The sequence below is a fragment of the Colobus angolensis genome, unplaced genomic scaffold, assembly GCF_000951035.1.
Source record: "Colobus angolensis palliatus isolate OR3802 unplaced genomic scaffold, Cang.pa_1.0 Scaffold330, whole genome shotgun sequence".
Classification (NCBI taxonomy): domain Eukaryota; kingdom Metazoa; phylum Chordata; class Mammalia; order Primates; family Cercopithecidae; genus Colobus; species Colobus angolensis.
In genome coordinates this window covers 2,959,767-2,981,061 of record NW_012116600.1, presented here as the reverse complement: position 1 = coordinate 2,981,061, position 21,295 = coordinate 2,959,767, and the positions used below count along the sequence as shown (strand labels likewise).

Below are 21,295 nucleotides of genomic sequence, written 5' to 3'. Positions count from 1 at the left end.
CAGCTGCGGCATCTACACTTTGTGGTGTCTTGTGGCTTCTGAGGCTCAGCTAGGGGTGTCGGTTGGATCGTGCAGACTGGCCCATCTCTTAAATGACCTGGCTGAATTTTAAGGCTAACAGTTGTGATTTTTAACACTGTCAGTTATTATGACTTCATTTTTACGGTGATTTACACTTTCCAAAGCACGCTTTTGCATGCTTTCCTTTATTTTTTGTTCTTTCAATAATTTTGCGAGGTAGGTGAAGCAGGTCTTGTCTGTAATTTATAGGTTGTTGCATAGAAGTCAGCTAATCTGATTCTTCTATTTTATAGTTGCAGAAACTGAAGCCCAGATAAATAAAGTTATTTGTTTAAGATTTCATGCAAGTAAAAGTTGAGACAGTCTCAGATATTCCCTCTCCTCTAACAGGTATTCTGATCTGAGATTGGAAGGGAAGGGCCTATTGTGTGGGTAGATGAATGTAAATCCTGAAGGTCTGGTTTGAGGCAGAGGGTGGCTTACATGGTGATATGTTATTTATTGGGCACCACCAATGCCTCACATCAAAGGGTTTGGGGGTTTCTCTGAAACTTCAATATATTGCAGTGCTTTGAGGTCAGACCCACCAGAAGACTCAAAAAGTGCTCAGCTTTCTCTTCCTCTGGGATAGAGTTATGCAAAGAGGCCCTCCTCAAGGAGGCCTCTCACCCAGTAGGGAAGTGGCTGCTGTGGTTTGAGCCAACACGTTGTGGTCCAGATAGATGTGTTGTATTCAGCATCTGTATTAGACCCAGCAGCACCTTTCCTCTCTGTGCAGGTCACTTTCTTTCTACCCTAGGGACAAGCTACTGAAGCAGTGCAGTTTGAGCTTTGGTGGCCGCCATTCTTGATTCTTTTTTTTTGCTCTGTCACCCAGGCTAGAGCACAGTGGCATGATCATGGTGCACTGCGGCCCCTCAAACTCACGGGCTCAAGTGAAGCTCCTGCCTGGGCCTCCTGAGTAGCTGGGACTATAGGCGAGCATGATCATGCCTGACTGGTTTTTTTATGTTTTTATTTTTTGTAGAGAGAGGGGTCTCACTATGTTGCCAGGGCTGGCCTTGAACTCCTGGCCTCAAGCAATCCTCCCACCTTGGCCTCCCAAAGTGCTAGGATTATAGGCGTGAGCCACTGTGCCTGGGCTTGATTCTTTTTTTTCTTTTTCTTTATCATTATTATTGTTGTTCTTGTTATTTTAGCTCATTTTCATCATATTTTCAGGGATTTACTTGTCTGCTGTCTTCTTTTTCCATTCTTATTTCTCCCATCTCAAGAAGGGAAACAGATCTTAGACTTAGTACTAAGACTGATCAGCAATGACGGTGATCTGCCAATTGGTTCTCAAAATCTTACTCTTGCCTTAGGCCACACAGAGTGCACCGTGGCCTTGTGGCTTGTGTAACTCCAGCTCTGGTTGAGAGATATTCTAATGATTCGTAAAAAAATAAGAAAATTCCAGGCCTTGGAGGCAGCATGACACTGTTGAGAGCCTCCCAGGGAAGTAGCTTAGACTCAGTTAGTACAGAATGCCTGAAGAATTTGCTGTATCTTCTCATTCTGATGTTACTGATGGTCCTGGCAGCTAGAGGTAGTTCAGGGCTGAAGCCCTCTAGAATATTATTGGCATGACAAATGTTGGTCTTTTTAGCATTAAGATGAGTGAAAAAAGAATCACCAGCCCAGCCCCTCTGAAAAACTATTTTCTTTTTCTCTTATTGATTCCAGTGTAATTGTGACTTAACCCATTGCTGCATTGGAGACAATATGGAATTGTTGTATAAATGTTTTTCCCCCAAAATGGTAGATTTTGTAGGAATAGGACTAGAATCAGGATGAACAGTCTGGGTTAGTGGACTCTGATAGGATCCAAGATGTTGCATGTTGTTAGGACTAGTCTATTACTTACGTGAGGGGTTCAAATGGGTAGTTCTGGACAACTGTAGGGGAACGTTTATCATTTTTGTGTGGTTGTACATTTTCATTATTAAAGTGTTTTTTTAAATGAAGGCTTAAGACCATGCGGTGAATCTGAAAAGTGTAATTAACCTAAACTTAGAGTTTCTACTATGTTTAGGGTTAGGGGCTCTTATTCTCTAAGCTTACAACTTTGTTTTGAGAAAAAAAATGGATATTTTCAATCTAAAAAGGTACCATATTAAAAATTGAAGATTAAAGTGCTGAATATGCAACTACTTGATTTTTTAAAAAACTTTTTGTTCAAATAAAATAGCAGAAAAGGGCACATACGGCCTGCTGAATTCTTTCTACCAAACACACATGGCAGCCCACACCATCAGCATTCTAGAAGTCCCCTTTGTACCCCGTTTCAATCACTGTCCGCCACTCTATATGGGGAAATGGGCCTACCGTTCTGATTCCTAAAGTCATAGATAAGTTTAGCCTACTTTTATACTTTATACAAATGGAATTTTACTTCCTTGAGTGTTCAGATAAGAAAAAAATAATCTTTTAAACACTGTCACCTGTCATTTATCACAAAGCTTATAATTTTCCTTAAAGTACCTTTAGTTCATTATAACTTAATCATCTCGTCATTTTGGTGATGATACCTGTGGTTATTGCAGTTTTTTATAGTGGATTTATACATTTACTTCACAATATTCAGGTGCTTGATTTTACTAAATCCAATGATAACCAATTCAAAACCCTGCCTATAGCCCACCCCCTCCCCACCTCTAATATGTTATAATTCATGCCGTTTAGTTGTTGACTTCCCAATATCAGCATCCACTGAGATGTATTCACAGCTCATCTGATCATGAGCTGAGCGGTGCAGTGGAGACCGAGGTCTGGTTTGAAGGGAGTGGAAAAGGCTGAGGAGATGAGCCGAGGGATCATAGGAACAATCCTACCCCGTTCCCGCATATGTTGATTTTAAAAACTGAAAATTCTAACGACCTTACCTCTTCTACCTGCCTCTGTTCCCTGCAGAGGAGACCAGTGCAGTGCCAGCAGCCTTGGAGTAGTTTTACCCACTTCCTAATTCTCCGACTTTCCCTTAGTGTCCAGCCACTTAAAAGGGCCTATTTATATTTAAGTCTTAGAGTGTCTAAGAGTCCACTTGCTTCTGGATTTTAGGCTGAGGTTTAGATTTTGTTTGTTTGTTTGTTGTTTGTTTGTTTGTTTTTGAGATGGACTCCAACTCTGTTACCCAGGCTAGAGTGCAGTGGCATGATCTCAGCTCACTGTAGCCTCTACCTCCTGGGTTCGAGCGATTCTCCTGTCTTAGCCTCCTGAGTAGCTGGGATTACAGGCGTGCACCACCACCCCCAGCTGAATTTTGTATTTTTAGTAGAGACAGGGTTTCACCATGTTGGCCAGTCTGGTCTCAAACTCCTGCCCTCGGTGATCCACACGCCTTGACTTCCCAAAGTGCCGGGATTACAGGTGTGAGCCACCGTGCCCAGGCACTGAGGTTAAGTTTCTAGTGAGCCTCCATTTCATGGTCTCTGAGAAATCTAGCATTTGCTTCATGGGTTTGTCCAGCAAATTAGCTACCGTTTTAAGTTATTATTCATTTATGTCAGTACTGCTCAAATTTTAGTGTGTCTAGGAATAAGCTGAGAAGGTTGTTAAAAATGTAGATAACTGAGCCGTAGCTTCGGATGGTCTGATTCTGAAGACCTGGGGCACATCATAGAAATCTGCATTTTTATTGATCCTCAAAGTGATTCTGGCACATGTTGTCAGAGTCCCACCTGCCTTGAGAAACATTTCTCTAGGTAATAGTTTTCAAACCTTATTATTGTCATGAAGTTATTTATGCAAATGAAATATTATGTGGGACACCAGTATACACAACAATAACATTGGAGCTGTCATGGCTAAAATAGGATTGACAGATGTTTGTGGAGCCCTGTCCCTTGGGGACTCAAAATTCCTGGCCCTTAAGGCTAGCCTAGACATAAAATGTTGCTAAGTTCTTGCTGAACCTAATATAATAAAATGGGTATCATTTTATAGATTCATAGAATACTAGAACTGGAAGGGACCTTTGCAGTTGATTCTGTCCTCTAATTTTTCAAAACTGTGATTCATAGAGGTGAAGTGACTTTTTTTACGGTCTTGTAGTGAAAGTGTGACAAGCCACAGGCAGATATCGGGCTTTCTATCTCCCAGTTCAATGCAGAACAGACACAGACAGACACACACCCCCCCCCAGTTGTACCCAACGAAGTAACTTTGATAGATACAACAGAGAGCTAACCTTCCTGCAGGCACCTCTACTGCCTTTGCCTGGGTAGAATGGTATCGACAGTGTGGGTAGAAGTGGATATGTACTTCATGGATAAACCAATAGCATAACAGCCCTTCCTGATTTCAGAGCCAAGCATTCACTTGAAATCGGCACTATAGAATTTGTCTTTATGGGGACTTGAGTAATTGCATCAGTGTGAAGATACAATATTTGATAGGGATAATTTTAATATGCATTCAGTGTTCCATGACCTTAGAAAGCAAATTTTTGGTCCTTGTTTTCTTGTTCTCCCCATTGCACATTGAAAGGTCTTTATTGAACTATAAATTAAGGCTATTACTGGCCTTTGTGGAAGGTGAATACAAAAATCATTCTTTTTTGTGGCTTTGTGTCATTTTAAATTATTTTTTCATTTATTACATGCTATGTGCAAGACACATTTATTTGGCTGTTCTCTCTTCCACCTCGCCATTTTGCTACACATAGACCTCAAGCAAGCCACAGTCATACCTCACTTGGTAAATTCCTACTTTGTTAGTTCCAGGAAAAAATTCCATCTTTGAGAATTTTTTTTTCACTGTTTTTGTCAGAAAATGGAAAGTATGCAACAATGTGTTTTCTTTTCTGCCATAACTGCCAGAAAATTGAGAGCCAAATTTTAGTAATAATCTAATCTTGGGAGTTTGGCAGCATCTCCTCTCTCTGTTTCCTTTAGTTTGTCTAGTTGGTCTCTATTTTTTTTTATCCTGAATTGACCTATTCTACATTTTTTAAATTGGGGCTCCTGTAAACATTCTTTGGAGAAGGATTGGTCGTTTCTTTTCATGTGCATTTGATTTGATGTCTATGTGCCTGAATTACCCTGACTCTAATGAGAAAGGAATGAGATAGGGGTAATTGGTTCCCAGAATCTTTGAGATGGAAAAGCATCCAAGGAGCAGAGCAAAACAGTGAAAAGTGTTTTGAAAAATGGTTCCTGAAGATGCTTTAATATACTTGCTATTTGTGAGCATATCAACAGGCTGAGCATGAGGTCTTTTGAAAATGTCTTATTGATGGGACTGTAGTGCCCAAAGAATTCAGATTTGGCAGGCTGTTTCATGGAAGAGTCTGTGTTACCTTGGAGCATGAATGGCATTGAGTTGTTTACTGTCTGTGTGGTGCTTTTGTTCAGCCCAATTCCTCTTTCTTTTGCCATTTATCATACATTACAATGTGCTTAGATCAACAAAAGATGTCTTTCTGCTCCCAGCTGAGGCGATGGCCTTCAGCGATGGTCTGGTGCAGGCTGATCTCTACTATGCAAGTCTTTCCAACCCTCCTAAGGACTCTGTTGGTATACTTGCCCTCTTCCCTTACAGAGCAAATGCCATAGGTGGTCAGGAGAAAATATGCCCTTCTCCTGGTCTCCAGGATTAACCCCACTGTGTCTGTTGATAAGCATGTGATCACATGGACAGTTTTGAGATAATTGAATGTGTCAGGAGAAAAATGCTTATTAATTTCAAAAAATAACTTACACAAAAATATAAATGATAAAGAACTTTCCTGGCTAAAGAATAGATTTCTGCTGTTTTCATGTTTCCTGTGTAAATGACCCTTCCCACGTGTAATAAGTTTCAAAATTTTGCCTTTTGAAAAGATCAGCTCATGCTCTGTGGATTTCAATAGGGGAATGGCCTTTTAGAGAGTCACAAAGGTGGGGTGTCTGACTCTGAAGACCAGTCTGCCTTCTGAACATTCACTTGTATATTTCTCTAGAAAGATTTAATACACTTAAAAATAAAATTAATCTGTTAAAATGTTATGTTTATTTGAAGTTGGAAGGCAAGAAATTGCCCTTGCTCTGAAAATGTAGTCTTCTTTGGAAAAGTGCAAATAGAAGTTTGTAGATAATGATACTGTTTCATCACTCGCGAGCATAGTTATTTTAGTTATTTTTTCCTGAGGACTAAATTTACTACAATTGTGCATGAATATGCGTTTGGAAGTTTCCAGCTATGAGGTTTTCATTGAAGCTAGAAAAGACATGGAGAAATCAGTTTTTTTGGTGAAAATAAACATCAATACCCATTTTGATGTGAATATCTGAAGTGAAATGAAACCAACTACATATATTTTTTAAATGCTGAGGTTCTTATGTGAAGGGTGAGCATAGTGGGCAAATTTGGAAAGATTCTCTACATTTAAAGATTATTTAAGGTACTGGTATTATACGCACAGGATAATACTAGCTTAATAATCAGTCACAACAGATTCTGGAATGGACTGGGGAGAACTATGGGATAGTGCAGTGAGATGTATGTTATTAGTCTCAGGTTATAGCATGTCAGAAAAAGAAAACATATGTCGAACTTAATGAACCCCATTAATGGTCTCAGCTCCTCCTCCTAATTCCTTTCGGTGCCTCACTGCTATTTAGACTGGGAGGCACGCATTGACAGCCACGGCAGGATCTTCTACGTGGATCACGTAAACAGAACCACAACGTGGCAGCGACCGACAGCTCCCCCAGCCCCACAGGTGCTGCAGAGATCTAACTCCATACAGCAAATGGAGCAGCTGAACCGGCGGTGAGGATGAGCATTTTGCTGTGACTGTTGTATTTTGTGGTTGGGCTAATTTTTACCTGGTACAAAGTAGAAGACATGGTTGTCTCTTTGATCTTTGGGTGTCCCGTCATTAAAGTGTAGCTGTTACCTCTTTTGATTCCCAGACTTCAATTGGACTTCTCTTGATTAAAAAAAATAATAATACCCACATATATACCTTGTTTGGAAACTAGAGAACAAATAAATATGACCTCTTTTGTCAACCCAAGCCTTGATTTTTAGTAAAGCAGAACATATATATTTGCTATTTAAAGCCAAACATCTTTTCTAGTCTCTAGAATCTTTATTTGTGGCTTCTCATTATTATCAATCTAAGCTTTTTAGATGAGTTATTCTTTTTCAAGAATTAACTGCTATGGAACTTAAAGGTTTTTTTCCCTTTAACGATATAGGAATTTACTTTTCTTTGGTTAAGGGCCACAGAATTTTTTTAGTATTATTAATTTGCCAGGAAAATGTTCCCCAAACAATGGACAGAAGAAATTTAATGCAGTGTAATTTAAACAGCAGATGGCCAAGAAGTCCAGGGAATGGGGGTTAGAGGAGGAAACAGTTGAAGCCGAGAAGAGAGTGAAAAATTCTAGACTCTTGGGGAGCAGTTGAGTCCCATCTTTTGAAGGCTGCTGGAATGTAACTCTAGGCTCATGATTTTAGATATCAGAGTATCCGCAGAACCATGACCAATGAGAGGCCTGAGGAAAATACCAATGCTATCGATGGGGCAGGGGAGGAAGCTGACTTTCACCAAGCCAGTGCAGGTAAGAGCTTTGGCCTTTGTTTTTGTAATTTCATAAAAGTCAAAAAAGAAACAAATAAGGATTCCCAACAGATGAGGCTTTTCTTTTGGAGAACTTTTTCTCTTCAGTAAGATCTGGTAATCCAACTCAAAAAACAGAATTCACCAGAAATCTCTTCTAATCCTCAACTTTTAGTTAATATTAAGAAAGGAATCACAAAACCCAAGTGGAATATAAATTACTTTAATTTCTTGATCTGTGGGATATTGGAAAAAGAATCAGATCATTTAAAACGCATAAGAATGCATTAAAATTTTAATAGTGACTAGAAATATTACTTAACTGAATTTTAGTATAATTAAGAACAGTCATGTTTTATGTATGAATTTACGGCAAAGAAAAAAGCATTGGGGAATTAAAATGATAGCACATAATGTAGGTATCCTATGGTTCTTTTAAAATACAGACTGAAGTGAGTAGATAGTTTTCACATCATAGAAAGATTTCCTTGACAGCCTCTGTGGTCTGCCCTGTCTAGATTTCCGACGGGAGAACATCCTGCCTCACTCTACCTCCAGATCCAGGCTCACGTTGCTGTTACAGTCTCCCCCTGTGAAGTTCCTCATCAGCCCAGAGTTCTTCACCGTGCTGCATTCTAACCCTGTAAGTAGCAAATCTGAAGAGTGTGAAGGAAAACAACAGGCCAAAGAAAATGATCCTTGTTTTTGTAGTAATAGCAGGAATGATAATGGCCAATGTTTCCAGAGCACTTAGTGTGTTCCGAGCTCTGTGTTGAGCACTGAACACTTTAACCCATTTAGTCCAAAGAAACCATTTGAGTTCATTGGGCTGCTGTAACAAAGCACTGTAAGCTGGGTGACCTATAAGCAAGATAAATTTATTTCTCATGGTTCTGGAGCTGCGAAGGCCAAGATTGAGGCACTAGCAGGTATGGTGTCTGATGACAGTCCATTTCCTTGTGTGTAGATAGCCATCTTCTCCCTCCATCTTCATATGGTCTATGGGCTGAGGGCTCTCAGCTTCTTTTATAAGGGTATTAATTCCTAATTACCTGTTAGGTCACCTCCTGCCCCCACCTCTTAATACTATTATATTGGTGATTAGGTTTCAACATATGAACTTTGGGGGATACAAACATCAGACCCATAACAGGAGGATTTAAAGGATTAGTCCATGAGTCTCTGAGGGCTGAGGGAGTGGCTTGCTGAAGATAATAATTAAAGGAAGGTCATCTTAACTGCACATGAAGTGATTTAGAATGAGGAGAACATTGACCATAGAAGTCTAGCTGGATATAATCCATTCATCATGGCATGTGTTGTTAGGAGCCTGGACTAGGATATAAGAAAATAGAGAAAAAGGATTCAGCATGAGAGGAATCGCAGGCAGGGAGTTGGCAAGATTTGGTGGATAAATAGGTAGAATAGAAACTGAAGAAGTTGACCTTGAGTATTAATAATAATAATAATAATACATAAATAATGAACAATACATAATTAATAATACTGGAAAAATTCAGATGAGGGACTTGTTAAAGGAATTGAAGGAGAACATACTGAATTTAACAAGATATATCGTACGCTTTCAGAAAAACAGAGTAGATCATAGAGAAAAACAAAAGTCAACATAGTCCTATCACCAGGAGTTGGTGGTGAGGTAATTAGTATTTATTAATACATATTTATTTATGTTAATATTTTTCTGCCTTCTTCAGCTTTGCTTTACAAGTATAAACATCTGCCTGGCTTTCCTCATCATTGTCTCCTGGTTTACAGGTTTAGCTTGGAGCAGAGAAGACTGGGGAGGAGAGTAAGCAACAAATAACATGCTAGCTATCCTCATATATTATGCGAGAGGGGTTAGATTTACTGAGCACTCAGCTTAGCAAGTTTGTTGATGATTGTGTACTAGGCACTGAGTTAAGACCTAGGGATACAGAGATGACAGCAACTGTGGGCCCTGGCACCCCAGACTTGAGAGTAATTATAATATCATAACCAGAATTACAAGTGCAATCAATAATGGATGGCTATAGGAGATACACTGCTGGAGTGGACGATTAACTCTAAAGGGAAGGAACATGGAAGGAGCCATAGACAGGTTTGCATTTGAGATGAGTTTTAAAGACTGATTAGGAGCTTGCCCCAGAAACAAGATGGGCAGGAGTACTCTAGGTAGAAGGAGCATCATTTGCAAAACAGTTGATTCATGAAGCTGCAATGTCTGTCTTGATCATTACTGTAGAGGTTCTAAAACTGGATTATTAGTATTGTAAGCAATTCAGCGTTGCTGGTGTATTGAGGACATAGGACACTAGTGAAAGTCAGATTTGAGCCTGGGAAGGGATACAGAAGCTAGGTTACACAAACCTAAACTCATGTATGGGACAATTCTAGGAGGTGACAGGCTTTCATGCAGGGCTGAATGGGCTAACATTTAAGCTGTCACTGTAACACAGAAAAAAAATCATGCTTTAATAGGAAGAGCCTCAGACTTGGAGTCAGATGGCACAAGCTCCTCTTTGTTTTTTGTTCATTTGTTCATGCCTTCATTTAATCAGTATTTATTAAATGCCTGTGATTTGCTTGGTACATTCTAGACTCTGGGAATTAGTGGTAAATAAGACAGAGTTCTAGATAACAGACTAGTGAATAAAAAAGGTAATGCAGGTACTGCGGTGTGGTGTGAGGCAACTGAAACCAACCACTGGGATAGAGTTACTTGGGGATGAGGTGGAGGAGGCACTATTTTATTTTTATTTTTTTAAATCTCAAAATCTCACAAGGAGGCACTATTTTAGATCAGGTGGACAGGAAGGCCTCTCCAATGGAGCCACATTCAAGCTGTCATAAAATGCCCAGAAGCCGATTAGGTAAATGTCTGAGAACAGAACCTGCCTTGTCAAGGAAGTGCAGAAACTCAGGGGTAGGAATGAGTTTGCTGTGGTACGTAATATGCTCAGGGAAGCAAGCAGGGCTACAGAAGGTTGGGCTTGCATGATCTGGCAAGGCATTTGATCTTTATTCTGAAAGAGTTTTCTATATGGGAATAATGTAGAGTTTTAAAATTTCCTTCTAGCTGTTATGCAAAGAATGAGTTTTCAAGGGCAAGATTGGCATCAGGGAGACTAAGTGAAAAAGTCCCGTGGTAAGGCATGGAAGTGGCTTGGGCTAATGCAGTTAGCAGTAGAGATGGTGACAAAGTGGATAAATATTGGATATATTTTGAAGACAGAGATGACATTCTTGCTAATAGATTGGAATACGGGATAGGAGAAAAAAAGACTTCAAGAAGGAGCAACTGTAGCTAGACTAATAAAGAAGAAAAGAGATAAGACTCAAATAAACACAATCAGAAATGATAAGGGACAGATTACCACTGACCCCACAGAAATACAAACAACCGTGTCAGAGAATACTATAAACACCTCTATGCACATAAACTAGAAAATCTAGAAGAAATAGATAAGTTCCTGGACACATACACCCTCCCAAGACTGAACCAGGATGAAATTGAATCTGTGAATAGACCAATAATGAGTTCTGAAATTAAGGCAGCTATAAATGGTCTATCAACCAAAAAAAGCCTGGGATTAGATGGATTCATAGCTGAATACTACTAGAGATACAAAAAAGAGCTGGTACCATTTCTACTGAAATGACTCCAAAAAATTGAAAAGGAGGGACTCCTCCGTAACTCATTCTGTGAGGCCAGCATCATCTTGATACTAAAACCTGACAGAGATATAACAGAAAAAGAAAACTTCAGGCTAATATCCTTGGTGAGCATCGATACAAAAATTCTCAATAAAATACTGGAATCCAGCAGCACATCAAAAAAGGTATCCACCAAGATCAAATTGACTTCATCCCCAGGATGCAAGGTTAGTACATTTGCAACGTACGCAAATCAATAAATGTGATTCATCACATAAACAGAACTAAAGACAGAAACCACATGATTATTTCAATAGATGCAGAAAAGGCCTTCGATAAAATTCAACATCACTTCATGTTAAAAACTCTCAATCAACTAGGTATTGAAGGAACATAACTCAAAGTAAAAAGAGCCATATATGACAAACCAACAGCCAATATCATGCTGAATGGGCAAAAGCTGAAAGCATTCCCCTTAAAAGCCAGCACAAGGCAAGGATGGCCTCTGTCACCACTCTTATTCAACATAGTATTGGAAGTTCTGGCCAGGGCAATCAGGCAAGAGAAAGAAATAAAGGGTATTCAACTAAGAAGAAAGGAAATCAAATTACTTTGTTTGCAGATGACATGATTCTAAGTCTAGAAAACCCCATAGTCTCAGCCCAAAAGATCCTTAAGCTGATAAGCAACTTCAGTCTCAGAGTACGAAATCAATGTGCAAAATTGCTAGCATTCCTATACACGAACAGGCAATCAGAGAGCCAAATCATGAATGAACTCCCATTCACAGTTGCTACAAAAGGGATAAAATACCTAGTAATACAGCTAACAAGGGAAATGAAGGACTTCTTCGAGGAGAACTACAAACTACTGCTCAAAAAGAAGTCAGAGAAGATACAAACAAAAGTAAAAACATTCCATCCCCATGGATAGGAAGAATAATGTCGTGAAAATGGCCATAATACCCAAAGTAATTTATAGATTTAATGCTGTTCCCATTAAACTACCATTGGCATTCTTCACAGAATTAGAAAAAAACTATTTTAAAATTCATATGGAACCAAAAAAGAGCCTGAAGAGTCAAGACAATCCTAAACAACAAGAACAAAGCTGGAGGCATCACACTTCCTGACTTAAACCTCTACTAGTAACTTCTAACTATACTAGTAACCAGAACAGCATGGTACTGGTACAAAAACAGACATATACACCAATGGAACAGAATAGAAAAGTCAGAAATAAGACTGCACACCTATAACCATTTGATCTTCAACAAACCTGACAAAAACAGGCAATGGGGAAAGGATTGATTCCTTATTTAATAAATGGTTCTGGGAGAACTGGCTAGCCATATGCAGAAAATTGAAACTGGACCCTTTCCTTACATTATATACAAAAATTAACTCAAGATGGGTTAAAGACTTAAATGTAAAACTGAAAGCTATAAAAACCCTAGAAAAAAAATCTAGGCAATACTATTCAGGGCATAGGCACAGGCAAAGATTTCATGACAAAAGTGCCAAAAGCAATTGCAACAAAAGCAAAAATTGACAAGTGGGATCTAATTAAACCAAAGAGCTTCTACACAGCAAAAGAAACTGTCATCAGAGTGAACAGACAACCTACAGAGTGGGAGAAAAATTTCACAGTCTGTCCATGTGACAGAGGTCTAATATCCAAAGTCTACAAAGAACTTAAACAAATTTACAAGAAAAAAAAACCTGATTAAAAAGTGGGCAGAGGATATGAATAGACATTTCTCAAAAGAAGACATACCTGTGACCAAAAAACATATGAAAAAAAGCTCAACATCACTGATCATTACAGAAATGCAAATCAAAACCACAATGAGATGTCATCTCATGCCAGTCAAAATGGCCATTATGAAAAAGTAAGAACACAACAGATGCTGGCAAAGTTACAGAGATAAAGAAATGCTTCTACACTGTCGGTGGGAGTATAAATTAGTTCAACCATTGTGAAAGACAGTGTGGCGATTCCCCAAAGATCTAGAACCAGAAATACCGTTTGACACAGCAATCCCATTACTGGTTATATAACTAAAGGAATATAAATCATTATATTATAAAGACACATGAACATGTATGTTCATTGCGGCACTATTCACAGTATCAAAGACCTGGAATCAACCTAAATGCCTGTCAATGATAGACTGGATAAGGAAAATGTGGTACATATACACCACAGAATACTATACAGTCATAAAAAGGAATGTGATCATGTCCTTTCCAGGGACATGGATGGAGTTGGAAGCTATTATTCTCAGCAAACTAAAACACAAACTGAAAACCAAACACCACATGTTCTCACTTATAAGTGGGAGCTGAATGATGAGAACCCATGGACACATGGCGAGGAACAACACACAGTGGTGCCTGTCAGGGGTGGGGTAGGAAGAGGATGAGCATCAGGGATAATAGCTAATGGATGCTGGGCCTAATACCTAGGTGATAGGGTGATCTGTGCCGCAAACCACCATGGCACACGTTTATCTATGTAACAAACCTGCACAACCTGCACACATACCCCTGAACTTAAAAGTTGAAGAAAAAAAGAGCAACTGATTGCACGGCAGTGTTCATCAGTTTTCTGGAGGAAAAAAAGTGTGTGCATATTTGTGTGTATGTAGTTTGTGTTTATACACACATGTATGTATATGTATAAATATATGCATGTGAGATATATATAGAGATATATCTATATATGTATGTATAGATATAGATATCTATAATTTACAAACAATAGTAAAAGAGACACTGAATGGTTTGTTGATTTTGGTGCCTACAGTGGTAATTGAAGAACAAGTATAGTTCCAACAAGAATATTTTCATTTGCATTAACAAGCAAAGACAACAGTGTAACAAGGGAGACATGTTGGAGTTTCATATTCCTTTGTCAATAGTTTTTGCATACTAGACTTACATTTCTTCATTTTATGTGTGTTTGTGCTATTTGCAATGTAACAGCACAATTTGAAGTTTCATCTGCATTTTAATTTTTCTCCATTAATTTCTTAAGTCTGGACCTTAAGTAGAAAAAAAGGCGGTAAACTTTTTCTGTAAAGGGCCAGAGAGCAAATATTTTAGGCTTTTGGCCCAAAGACAACATAAAGCAAATGGCCCTGGCTGTGTTCCAATGAAACTTTTTTTTATAAACACAGACAGGTAGCCATTGGGCCGTAGGTTGCCCACCTGTAGTCTAGACAGCCCACAGAACAATAAATTAAGCCCTGGTATTGCATTTCCTGATTTCTGTAGTGTTAATACGCCCACTATGGTCAATGTCAAACCACCAATGACATCATGAAGCGCAGAATTCTAACTTCTCTCTTTGGGCTGCCTTCTTTCATACAAGTTCTTCATCACTGCAGTGTTTTAAGTAGAGACTGGATTAATAGTCATTGAGTTGTAGTATAAGGCTGTGGAAATTTTTTTTTTTTTTTTTTGAGATGGAATCTCGCTCTGTCGCCCAGGCTGGAGTGCGGTGGCGCAATCTCAGCTCACTGCAAGCTCCATCTCCCGGGTTCATGCCATTCTCCTGTCGCAGCTTGCAGGGTAGCTGGGACCACAGGTGCCCGTCACCATGCCCAGCTACTTTTTTGTATTTTTAGTAGAGACGGGGTTTCACTGTGTTAGCCAGGATGGTCTCGGATCTCCTGACCTCGTGATCCACCCACCTCGGCCTCCCAAAGTGCTGGGATTACAGGCGTGAGTCACTGCGCCCGGCCCAAGGCTGTGGTTTTTAAACTTGGTGAGTTCAAAAAATAAAATGCATATTCTTGGTACCCAAACCTTAGAGATTCCGGTTCAGTAGGTCTGGAGTGGGTCCCAGCAGTCTGTTTTTGTTTTGTTTTGTTTTGTTTTGTTTTAGGCCCCTTAAGTGATTCTAATACAATTGTTCTAGGGCCTGTAGTCTGGGAACTCCTAGGATAAAGAGATTTTGCATTAAATGCCCTTACCTTGTTTGTCACAACTATAACTCTCTTGGACTTTTGACAACTAACATGTTTTAACAGTATGAAAATACTAAGCAGCTTACAGGCTGTTTTGTTTTTTTTTTTTTTTAATTTATTTTGTTTTCATGTTTTTGTCATGTTTCCTTTTTCTTTAGTTGAGCATGATTTTAGAATTTATTTTGCTGGATAGCCTATCTTGTTTTCAAAGTATTATTTCTAAAGCATTTTAATTTTTTTCTTCCTCTTACTGAACTGCATTCGTATTAACTAAAAAGATGATCCATGCTGTGCATTTGTACATTTCTATAAGACTTAAATTCTGCGAGTTTAAGAAGTATTATTTTCCTGACATATATGGCAGATATTGAAGTAGCTGGATTTGTCTTGCTAGAGGTCTCAAGGTATGAATTAATGGAGATAACTCAGACAATTTTTTCTAAAGGGCATTATTTGCTGGAATGTTTTCTTTTTTCCTAGATTAACAGAAACTGTTATAAAATAAACTTTTATTTGATTTCTGTATTTTAAGATTTATTGTCTAGGGTTCTTTGCTTGAATTGTTTCTGATCTACACCTCTTTCAGTGAATTCCCTGTTCGTATTATTGAAAATGTTCAATATGCAAAAGGAATGAATTTAATAATTTTCCTAACCTTTTTTTTCATGACTTGAAGGTATCAGTTTATGTTGACAGAAAGTCATGAAAAACAGATTACGTGTAGTTGTAATACCTAGTAATCCTTATTGGAAAGAAAAGTGTTAAATAAATATATGGTTGTCATAACAATAAAGTAAAACTTGAGAAAGAAAATTTTGTGGGTTTTTTCTTTCTTTTTTTGCATTGTGGTTGCTTTAGGAATTATTCTACTGCCCTCTAATGGTTGTGATCAGATTTCTTTCAAAATTGTTCTGACAAACAATTTCTCTTGTTAATTCAAGATTTAGTTATTAATGCCATGTCTTTTATAGCTCATGTGCCTGTATTTGTCTAATTAATGTTATACATAAATATATTTCATTATATTCAACTGAATAATTTTCCAACATACATGCCAAGTAGTTACTACTGTGGCTTTTAATGAGCTCTAAAAATACATTAATTCTATCATTTTAGTTTCTTAGTACTTAATGAAGAAAAATACTGTTCCAAAATCCACAAGTATATTCTTAAAACTCAGGAATTCCTGCTATTGCAAAATAGAGGAATTGATGATTTGTAGTTAGTTTTTTTAATGTTACAGTTCTCTTCCATTTTACTCTAGCTAGATGAAAACAATGTAAATCCTGTAAAATTAAAAATATTATGAAGATAAACTGTATAAAACAGGACTGTTTTCATATCTCTGCATACCTATTATGCAGACTTTTCTTAATTTTGTGTATATTAAATTTTTTTAGTGAATAATGTATACAAGTGCGCAAATCTGCTCCCTTGTGAATATGAGAGACGTTTGCGGTAGATTCGGTGATGTGCTTTTCCAGACCTGAATTCAGAACGCCTATTCTTGATGAAGGCTTTCTGAAATATGAAAGAAAGACTTTATTTATCAGTAATGTACTTAACTATGTTATCGAAGAGAACAGAATTAGGTGAGATTAGGACTGGGCCAGGTAATCTAGGACATTTGGTCATCATAACACTGAGGAAAACCTGCAAAAAAAGGAGAGGGGATTGATTATTATTTGCATTGTAGTTGATAAGAACTGAGTGTTTGCATATAATTTTCTTATTCTGCTGCCAAATGGCAATGACATTTACTTGTACAACCTCAAACAAACATGTAACCAAACAAAAACACATTTAAGTTCTAAGGAGTGTTATTTAACAAAATTCCACTCGAGAAATTCAGTTGATCATTCACTCAACCATCAAGTGTTTATTTCTTGCTAGGAAGATGAGAAACAACCAGGAGGGAATTTGGAACAGGGATTTTTAGAATTGAGAAAGAATAACTAAAAAGAATATTTACGTTATGTCAAAGGAAAACAAAGTGTTGTTTCCTTTAGAGAGCATTTAAAGGGGCTTTGTCTACTGTTAACAATTACCAATTCTTAAGTGCTCGATTCCACGTGCAGCAGCTTCCCAGGTGAATTCTGTTCATTATCATGAGACTGTTATGAAATAGGTATCATGGGTTCTTCTCTAATCTACTTTTGTTTCAGGTAAAATATCAGATTCATTTACTGCATCTTTTTGTATAAGATAAGCAAGCAAACAAACAAACATGGAAAAGGATCCTCACCTAGTTAGAACCACTAAACCCCAGGAGAATAAAGATGCCTCTTCTCTCTTAACCCACAGCTTTGTCAACATCAGCTTCCATGAAGACTAAACTCTTGTCAACCTAATTCTATCTGTTTAGTGGTTTTGGCTCTTTGGACTGCTCCCATTCTTACCTCTTCTCATTCTGTCAGTGTGTTTCAGTATTTTCACCACTGTCGTGGCCTTTGTTTTTCCAACTCTTTCTGCCTCCAGTGAAATCTCTTCCTTCCACCTCCCCCTATAATTCTTCCTATAATTCTTCCTCTTCATCCTTTTGAATGATCAGGCCTTGCTCACCTCTGTATCCTCAGGGTTTAGCACAGGGCTTAGCACATGGCTTAGCACGTAACTAATGAAGCTTAGCTGGCGCAAGATCTTTAAAGACTAAAAGTGGTGAACGTTTTTGCCACTCTCTTTATCTGTTATAACACAGGTATGATAGATATAATCCCCTATATATTTTTATTTACTTATAACCTGCATTCGTAAGTGATTTTGACCTTTTCAAATTACTTTACCATCCTTTGTCCAACTGGATCTGAATCTCACGTGCCTATGGAGAAAGCAAGGGAGTTATTATTACCCCATATTACAGTTAAGCAAATTGAGACAGAGATTAAGTAGTTTTCTTTGTCTCTATATGTGACAGAGCTGAGACTATAATCAGCACTGTAGTTCTATATGGAGTATAAATATCCTTCCCAAACTGTAGATCTATATATATATACAACACACATAAAAACTATATATACATATCTATACACATGCAGTTTTTGCATAAACATATATATGCACTTATTCGAACATAGTTTTGTTTTTTTTTGTTTGTTTGTTTGTTTTATAGAAACATAGTAGTCTAGAAGTGTGTTCCTGTTTGGCTTAAGTGTTTTGTGTAGACCCTAACAGTCATGTACTCACTATTCAGACTTGAAAAGACTGTGGATCTAAAGGTTGTTTACTAGTTACTGAGAGAAATCTTTCTTGCTTTGAATTACTTTGGTAGATGCTCTTTGCAAAGATCAGATGTGTTTGGCACCATATTACATGTTTCATTGAGTGGAAAGGAGGATGAAAGGGCATAATTAATTATAAGACCAGCATTAAGATTTCTGTGCTTAAAGAGCTATTCAGCCCCAGGGAATTACTTCAAACCTGAGGTTGGGATGGGTTTCTTAACTTAATTGCCACTACTTCTTGCCCTAATGAAGTTCCTTTGTAACAAAGTGAGGAGCATTTCTGGTGCTCTAGATAAGAAATCAGAATGTGGCCTATTTACTTATTTTAGTGAGAAGAGGGAGCAGTGAAGGCGACAAAAAGGTGTACCTATTTAGAACAACGGTTAATGTAATGATTTATCCAACAGGATTATCCCCCAAATAATTTGTCCCTGAAGAGATTTAATATTTGTTTTACTCTTAGGTAGTTAGACCTGAAAGCTCACTATGATCCCTACACAAACTAGTGTGGTCTCAGGACTCTAACTTGCAATGACTTATGTGAAAATATATCAGCAACACTGAGCCAAATGTAGAAAACAGTTGCCTTGCTGATTGTATTTTTAACACTCAAAGCAAGTCAGCCAATAGAGGCAAAACTATTACTTAGCTGAAGTTAGGTTTTTTTCTGACATTGCCCAACTTCTGTTATTTCCTTCTCTGCTTTCATGGTATCACTTTCCTGTTCTCTCATGCTCTCTAATTGCCCAGAGCCCCTGCATAGGCCTGCCTGCATTGACAGTACTCTCTGCTCTGAACCACACAACTGCTCACAGCCATCAAAACCTCCTCTCATTTAGACTGTCTGTTGAAATATGACTCCAAAGTACTTTATACTCAAGTGTACTGAGGAACTAAAATTCAAGGATGGTTCATCGTGGTCTTCTTTCTTTTTCCCTTCCTCCTCCCTTCCTTTCGTCTTTAATTTGTTTTGGTAGGAAACAAGTATTTAATGATGGTGAATCAATCAGAATAGTTTAAGTTGTACTTCAGTAATAACGACCAACAAATCTCCATGGCTTAAGCTAACAAAGGATTACTTCTCATTCCAAGTCAGGTTATCAGGGTCCCTGTGGTCACTCAGGGACCCAGGGAGCCAGACTGGAGAGCATCCCTGTTCAAACATTGCCAGTTGCTGTGTCAAAGGGAAGAAAGCTCTAGAGGGACTCACATCAGCAATAAATGCTTTGACCTGGACATGACACATCTTGAGGGATCCTAGAAAGACTGGAGTACTGTTGACTGTCTTCATACTCATTCCTCTTTTGATCCCTAATAATGACCACAGTACTGGGCACAGCAAAGACAATAAATGTTTATTAAAATGAAATCATTTCCAGAGACTTTAGAGTTCTTGTGGTTTGCCTTGGGCTGTCTTAGACTAAAATAGATAACAGAACCCATAAAGTTTAGACTAAAATAGATAACAGAACCCATACAATGTAGACTAAAATAGATAACAGAACACATAAAGCTGGAAGACCTCCAGACTCAGTCTAGTGTCCCTGAGACACTAAAGATAAAAGGAATCCAAAGCCCTTTGAATCAATCTGAGAAGAATACAGTTCCAGGATAGATCATTCACGGCCTGGTCAGTTTCATGAATATCATATTCCCTCTGATGATTCAAGGAAACAGCTGCCATACAGTTATTCCTCTTCTGCTGTTTTGTGCATGGTATTATGCAATAAATATTTATTGACTGACTCATATGTGGACAATCATGGCTTATAATCAGTTTGTGGAATCTTCTTTAAAGATAGAAATGAAGACTGTAAGGTTTTGGACAAAACAATCGCTTTTCTGTGTGGTGGTATAGTGGAGTTTTTTTAAACTTGCATTTCATTTATATACATCCAACCAAATATGCACAGGGAAAAAGAGAGAAAAAGAAAAAAGAATGAGATGTACAGCCTAGGCACCTCAGCCTGCTTTTCCATTCACCAAGCTTATATGCCTCTATGAAGGGTGAGATTCTAAAACCTGTCTGTTGTGATCTCAGTTGAGTGTGATGGTCAGTGAGAGCAGCTCATTCCATTGCATGTCCTTCTAGTATAGAAATATATGGCAAGCATTTTTCCATGCAACTTGGCCCTAAAGTATATACTACTTGTGTCATCTGGCACTCACTCAAAGTGCCAATAACCTAGTCCAATACTGGGGGAGAAACTGGCTATGTCAGGGCTCTCTGTAACGTAAGGTGGCATATTCATCTCCAGTGTGGTGTAATTTTGACTGTGTGTTTCTTTCCTAAAACCAGCTTCAGGATTTAATGGCCCATGTGTAGTGAGACTCCACAACATGCTTGTTCTTTAGTAAATTAGTTCAACCATTGTGGAAGACAGTGTGGCAATTCCTTGAAGATTTAGAACCAGAAATATCATTTGACCCAGCAATCCCATTACTGGGTATTTACCCAAAGGAATATAAATCACTCTATTACAAAGATACCTGCACATATATGTTCACTGCAGCATCATTCACAATAGCAAAGACATGGAATCAACCCAAATATCCATCAATGATAGACTAAATAAAGAAAATGTAGTATATATACACCATGCACCATGGAATGCTATGCAGCCATGAAAAGGAATGAGATAATGTCCTTTGCAGGAACGTGGATGGAACTGGAAGCCATTATCCTCAGCAAACTAACGCAGGAACAGAAAACCAAACACCGCATGTTCTCACTTATAAGTGGGAGCTGAACAATGAGAACACGTGGACACAGGGAGGGGAACATCACACATTGGGACCTGTTGGGGAGTGGGGTTGGGGGAGGGAGAGCATTAG

At 38.3% G+C, this 21,295-nt stretch overlaps 1 protein-coding gene across 1 annotated transcript in view; it reads left to right on the top strand.

The window, feature by feature from the left end:
• HECW2 (HECT, C2 and WW domain containing E3 ubiquitin protein ligase 2) overlaps window positions 1-21,295 on the top strand; it is a 397,221-nt gene that overhangs the window by 283,579 nt on the left and 92,347 nt on the right. The window contains exons 11-13 of the mRNA XM_011952069.1: window positions 6,663-6,813; window positions 7,507-7,610; window positions 8,128-8,252. Of these exons, the coding sequence (XP_011807459.1) occupies window positions 6,663-6,813; window positions 7,507-7,610; window positions 8,128-8,252 (380 nt within the window). The remainder of the gene's footprint in view (window positions 1-6,662; window positions 6,814-7,506; window positions 7,611-8,127; window positions 8,253-21,295) is intronic.